The sequence below is a fragment of the Oncorhynchus gorbuscha genome, linkage group LG03, assembly GCF_021184085.1.
Source record: "Oncorhynchus gorbuscha isolate QuinsamMale2020 ecotype Even-year linkage group LG03, OgorEven_v1.0, whole genome shotgun sequence".
Classification (NCBI taxonomy): Eukaryota; Metazoa; Chordata; class Actinopteri; order Salmoniformes; family Salmonidae; genus Oncorhynchus; species Oncorhynchus gorbuscha.
The window spans coordinates 55,069,533-55,076,259 of record NC_060175.1 but is presented as its reverse complement, the minus strand read 5'-3'; the positions used below and the strand labels follow the sequence as shown (position 1 = coordinate 55,076,259).

The 6,727-nt window shown below is 46.0% G+C and overlaps 1 protein-coding gene across 1 annotated transcript; it reads left to right on the top strand.

The window, feature by feature from the left end:
- Positions 1-868: 868 nt before the first annotated feature.
- On the top strand, positions 869-4,364 carry LOC124017189 (potassium voltage-gated channel subfamily D member 3-like). The gene is made up of 2 exons (XM_046332551.1): positions 869-1,088; positions 3,213-4,364. The coding sequence occupies exon 2, from the start codon at positions 3,258-3,260 to the stop codon at positions 4,362-4,364; it is 1,107 nt and encodes a 368-aa protein (XP_046188507.1). The 5' UTR covers positions 869-1,088; positions 3,213-3,257.
- The last annotated feature ends 2,363 nt before the right edge of the window (positions 4,365-6,727 follow it).

Here is a 6,727-nt window from a genome sequence, read left to right as displayed (position 1 = left end):
ATCAACTTTTAAAGCAACATAACCTTTCCACGCTTCCTCCAATCACAGTGTATGGAATATCATTTTGGAGCTCTGAATTTGAATTTCTGTAATCCGTCAAAACAAGCCTTTCGGATATTTCAACCCAAATCCCAATTCTGATGAGCCGTAACATTTACATGTTCACACTGTAAGATAATTAACAATGCATTTACTTACACATTACATGGTAATACGTGTAAGTTATAGAGGCTAAATATAAAAGCCTTCCACTTTTCATTATAGAGTAAACATTTGATTTGATGAGTGGGTTTAAACGAGGAGATGACCATTAAATCGTGATATATTACCCCGTACTAAAGAAATTTTTTAAAAGAACGCTGCAAACCCTTCTCGATCATAACTATCAAGTGTTCTAGTTATTATACACTGTCACGTGACAAGATTTCTCTAGAAGGCAACTTTCCCTCACGGTGCTGCACATAATTGAATGAGGAACTTTCACAGTATACCAACTCCCCCAATACAGGCCTGCATAATCAAGATGTATTTTCTCACATTAACTAATAAAACGTAAAGAAGAAAGAAAAAACATGAATAAAGTGTTGACAAATCAGTCCGTGTAGCTGGTTGAGTGGACTGATTTGTCACGGTAAATGTATGAGGGGAGATGGAGAGTGTTAGTGCCTATGCGCACAAGAGATAAATAGAGAGAGAGAGAGAGAGAGAGAGAGAGAGAGACATTGCGGAGACTGACTCCTACATCCATCATCCACTATTCTAGTCTTCACCGACATGAGGTAGGTGTGAATATCATCCCGAAGACTGCAAAATGAATCTGTGCTTTCTGTCCAAACCGCAGGTGCCACTAGATGCAGGTGTGGTTTAAAGAAAGACATCTAAGGTTTTGGTGAATTTCATCAACACGTTTCGGATCGTTCAACGCATCAACATCCATCCCCATCTCGTGTTCCTCTACACTTGGTTCGTTTATTCGTACAGAGGTCCTTTGTCAATGTGTCCTTCAAAATATGTAGCTTTTCCTCTGAGGAATTATTTTACTGGAGGATCGCGCAATACATTTCTTGGGATCTTTCCTTGTTTTGGCGGTAAGTGATATAGAAAGCTTTGATTGAGCACGTGAGTTGTCCCTATTTGTTTCTAATGTGCTGGTCTTTTTTTTCTACAAGTAGCCTGACATGTGGAGTTGAGAATTGTTATCGGAATGTTAAACCAGCAAAAATGTTTTACTTGTTCATCAAACTACTGAATTGTATTCAACCAGCGCTAGGCTACAGCATGCAAGATCTTCATCTGAGCCACTTTGCAAACAGAAGGACATTAATCCTGCAGCAACAGGAAATGTGAATTAACATGTGGATTATAAGGAATCGATATATTTTGTTGTTAAGGCAAATCAAGTCTGAAATTTCAATGTGGAAATTACAAACTTCAGAAACCTGTATTAAAACTCGAATATCACCACAAGTTTGCATTTCCTGCTTTGCAGAAAAATTTGCCGCAACAAATGAAGATTGTATACACTCCTATCGAAATGTTGTCAAAATGAGCAATAAAAAAGCAGAAGTATACTGGATTTTCGATATTTTGACAATCGTTCTAAATATTATCCTTAAATCGGATACATACTTAGCAGTATGGCAGGTATGCAATTCTGACTCGACAGGTCTCGTTCTATTCTGAACAGACCACTTCTATTTGTCATAGCTGTTAACAGCTTCCTAAGGAGACTTCACATTATCCTCTCTGTCTTAAACATTCTGTTCTGTGAGCTCTGGAAATGACAGGGAATTTGACAGCCTGCTTAGAGGTATTTTAGAGGTGGTGTTCTTGCAGAGGGATTCTTGTTATAATCCTTGCATCCATAGCCCAAGATGTACTCTTAAGGAGCCTACCATTGGTCCAAGGACCTTATATGTTATTTTCAGAAGTAGACTGCCAAATACTCCATCTAAAGCCGAATCGATTCTCCATTGCAATATGGTTGTAGAAACATTAATGTCTTTACTTTCATATCACATCAAAATAAATGCAAAATATAGTTATTAGGTACACCCATCTAGTACCGGTTCGAACCCCCCTTTGCCTCCAAAACAGCCTGAATTATTTGGGGAATGGAAACGTTACTCAATTGGCATCAAGGGACCTAACGTGTGCCAGGAAAACATTCCCCACACCATTACACCATCATCAGCCTGTACTGTTGACACCAGGCAGAATGGGGCCATGGACTGCTTACGCCAAATCCTGACTCTGCCGTCAGCATGATGCAACAGGAACCGGGATTCGTCAGACCAGGCAATGTTTTTCCACTCCTCAATTGTCAATTGTTGGTGATCGCGTGCCCACTGGAGCTGTTTCTTCTTGTTTTTAGCTGATAGAAGTGGAATCCAGTGTGGTCGTCTGCTGCAATAGCCCATCCGTGACAAGGACCGGCGAGTTGTGCTTTCTCAGATGCCGATCTGCACACTAGTGTTGTACTGCACCGTTTTTTGCCTGTTTGTGGCTTGCCTATTAGCTTGCACGATTCTTGCCATTCTCCTTGGACCTCTCATCAACAAGCTGTTTTCACTCCACAAAAAGGCCACTGACTGGATGTTTTTTGTTTGTCGCAACATTATCAGGAAACCCTAGACACTGCCGTCCATGAAAAGCCCAGGAAGCCGGCCATTTGTGACATACTGGAACCAGCGTGCCTGGCACAGACGATCATACCACCACGCTCAATGCTGCTTGGGTCACTTGTTTTGCCCATTTTAAATGTTCAATCGAACAGTATGGCCAAGTGTTTGTAGGAGCGAACCCTTTTCAGGAATTGGGCGGTGACCTAATAAACTGGCCACCGAGTGTACACTGTTTTAACCAGCTTCATCACAGGTGCAGATTGCAGTTTTGCTCAATGACAGCACATTTCTGGTGACCTTCTTCCTTTACGCACAGTTGTTCGGAGCATGCTAGATCGCTAATTATCACAGGTGGTCCCTCAGTCTTCCGTCTGTCTTCCACAAACAAAAACGATGCGTGTAGGCCAGTGACAAACTATTTAAATGTAAAGCCTTTTTAAATTCAGGCTGTAACACAACAACATCTGGAAAAAGTCAAGGGGTGTGAAAACTGTCTGAAGGCACTGTACCATGCAATCACCTTATCATGGAAATGTTGTATTCATGAGTTGTTACTGATTGTATGTTTTGTCTGTTTCTCTGCTCAAGATGGCAGGTAATTTTAAGGCAAGCCGGAACACAGAGTGAGTCGCCATGGCGGCAGGAGTGGCTGCATGGCTTCCCTTTGCACGGGCAGCAGCTATTGGCTGGATGCCTGTGGCCAACTGCCCCATGCCCATTGCTCCTAGAGACCACAGAAAGAGACATGACGAGCTGATCATCCTGAACGTGAGTGGACGACGCTTCCAGACCTGGAGGACCACACTGGACCGCTACCCAGACACCCTGCTGGGAAGCTCAGAGAAACAGTTTTTTTACGATGAGGAGACAAAGGAGTATTTCTTCGACCGGGACCCAGACTCCTTCCGCAGCATTCTCAACTTCTACCGGACGGGAAAGTTACACTATCCTCGCTACGAGTGCATCTCGGCCTATGACGAAGAGCTAACTTTCTTCGGCATCATTCCGGAGATCATCGGCGACTGCTGCTACGAAGAGTACAAGGACCGGAAGCGGGAGAACGCGGAGCGTCTCCAAGATGACCAGGATGACAACAAGGACTGCAAGCTGCCCAACATGACATACAGAGAGACCATGTGGAGGGCCTTTGAGAACCCTCACACTTCCACCATGGCCCTTGTGTTCTACTATGTCACCGGTTTCTTCATCGCCATCTCAGTCCTCACCAACGTGATAGAGACGGTACCTTGCGGTGCCACGCCTTCACAGAAGGACATGCCATGTGGCGAGCGCTATACCATCGCCTTCTTCTGCATGGACACAGCCTGCGTCCTCATCTTCACCGTGGAGTACCTCATGAGACTGTTCGCTGCGCCCAGCCGCTACCAATTTATGCGCAGTGTGATGAGCATCATAGACGTAGTGGCCATCTTTCCCTACTACATCGGCCTGGTGATGACAGACAATGAGGATGTGAGCGGGGCCTTCGTCACGCTCAGAGTGTTCCGTGTGTTCCGCATCTTCAAGTTCTCCCGCCACTCGCAGGGCCTCAGGATCCTGGGGTACACGCTGAAGAGCTGCGCCTCTGAGCTGGGCTTCCTCCTCTTCTCCCTCACCATGGCCATCATCATCTTCGCCACGGTCATGTTCTACGCAGAGAAGGGGTCGTCGTCGACCAAGTTCACCAGCATTCCAGCCTCCTTCTGGTACACCATTGTCACAATGACCACGTTGGGGTAAGTCCTCCCTATTTCCCTCTTTCTCTCTCTCCCTGTCTCACTTCCATTCTCTCTCTCTCTCTCTCTCTCTCTCTCTCTCTCTGTCTCACTTCCATTCTCTTTCTCCTACTCTCCCTGTCTCACTTCCATTCTCTTTCTCCTACTCTCTCTCTCTCTCTCTCTCTCTCTCTCTCTCTCTCTCTCTCTCTCTCCCTGTCTCACTTACATTCTCTTTCTCCTACTCTCTCTCCCTGTCTCACTTCCATTCTCTTTCTCCTACTCTCTCTCTCCCTGTCTCACTTTCATTCTCTCTCTCTCTCTCCCTGTCTCACTTCCATTCTCTTTCTCCTACTCTCTCTCCCTGTCTCACTTCCATTCTCTCTCTCTCTCTCTCTCTCTCCCTGTCTCACTTCCATTCTCCTTTCTCCTCTCTCTCTCTCTCTCTCTCTCTGTCTCTCTCTCTCTCTCTCTCTCTCTCTCTCTCTCATTCTCTCTCTCTCTCTCTCTCTCTCCTGTCTCCATTCTCTCTCTCTCTCTCACTTCCATTCTCTCTCTCTCTCTCTTCTCTCTCTCCTCTCTCTCTCTCTCTCTCTCTCTCTCTCTCTCTCTCTCTCTCTCTCTCTCTCTCTCTCTCTCTCTCTCTCTCTCTCTCTGTCTCACTTCCATTCTCTTTCTCCTACTCTCTCTCTCCCTGTCTCACTTCCATTCTCTTTCTCCTACTCTCTCTCTCTCCTGTCCATTCATTCTCTTTCTCACTTCCATTCTCTCTCCTCTCCTCCCTGTCTCACTTCCATTCTCTTTCTCCTACTCTCTCTCCCTGTCTCACTTCCTCTTTCTCTTTCTCCTCACTCTCTCTCCTCTCTCTGTCTCTCTTCCATTCTCTTTCTCCTCTCTCTCCCTGTCTCTCTCTCTCATTTTCTTTCTCCTCTCTCTCTCTCTCTCTCTCCCTGTCTCACTTACATTCTCTTTCTCCTACTCTCTCTCTCCTGTCTCACTTCCATTCTCTTTCTCCTACTCTCTCTCTCCCTGTCTCACTTCCATTCTCTCTCTCTCTCTCTCTCTCTCTCTCTCTCTCTCTCTCTCTCTCTCTCTCTCTCTCTCTGTCTCACTTCCATTCTCTCTCTCTCTCTCTCTCTTCTCTCTCTCTCTCTCTCTCTCTCTCTCTCTCTCCCTGTCTCACTTTCATTCTCTTTCTCCGACTCTCTCTCCCTGTCTCACTTCCATTCTCTTTCTCCGACTCTCTCTCTCCCTGTCTCACTTCCATTCTCTCTCTCTCTCTCTCTCTCTCTCTCTCTCTCTCTCTCTCTCTCTCTCTCTCTCTCTCTCTCTCTCTCTCTCTCTCTCTCTCTCTCTCTCTCTCTCTCTCTCTCTCTCTCTCTCCCTGTCTCACTTCCATTCTCTTTCTCCGACTCTCTCTCTCCCTGTCTCACTTCCATTCTCTTTCTCCTACTCTCTCTCTCTCCCTGTCTCACTTCCATTCTCTTTCTCCGACTCTCTCTCTCCTGTCTCACTTCCATTCTCTTTCTCCTACTCTCTCTCTCCCTGTCTCACTTCCATTCTCTTTCTCCTCTCTCTCTCCCTGTCTCACTTCCATTCTCTTTCTCCTACTCTCTCTCTCCCTGTCTCACTTCCATTCTCTTTCTCCTCTCTCTCTCCCTGTCTCACTTCCATTCTCTTTCTCCTACTCTCTCTCTCCCTGTCTCACTTCCATTCTCTTTCTCCTACTCTCCCTGTCTCACTTCCATTCTCTTTCTCCTACTCTCTCTCTCTCTCTCTCTCTCTCTCTCTCTCTCTCTCTCTCTCTCTCTCTCTCTCTCTCTCTCTCTCTCATTCTCTCTCTCCTACTCTCTCTCTCCTGTCTCACTTACATTCTCTTTCTCCTACTCTCTCTCTCCCTGTCTCACTTCCATTCTCTCTCTCTCTCTCTCTCTCTCTCTCTCTCTCTCTCTCTCTCTCTCTCTCTCTCTCTCTCTCTCTCTCTCTCTCTCTCCTCCCTGTCTCACTTTCATTCTCTTTCTCCGACTCTCTCTCTCCCTGTCTCACTTCCATTCTCTTTCTCCGACTCTCTCTCTCCCTGTCTCACTTCCATTCTCTCTCTCTCTCTCTCTCTCTCTCTCTCTCTCTCTCTCTCTCTCTCTCTCTCTCTCTCTCTCTCTCTCTCTCTCTCTCTCTCTCTCTCTCTCCCTGTCTCACTTCCATTCTCTTTCTCTCTCTCTCTCCCTGTCTCACTTCCATTCTCTTTCTCCTACTCTCTCTCTGTCTCACTTCCATTCTCTTTCTCCGACTCTCTCTCTCCTGTCTCACTTCCATTCTCTTTCTCCTACTCTCTCTCCCTGTCTCACTTCCATTCTCTTTCTCCTACTCTCTCTCTCCCCTGTCTCACTT

Excerpts from the sequence above, each read along its gene's own strand:
- LOC124017189 (XM_046332551.1), top strand. The coding sequence starts at position 3,258 with ATGGCGGCAGGAGTGGCTGCATGGCTTCCCTTTGCACGGGCAGCAGCT.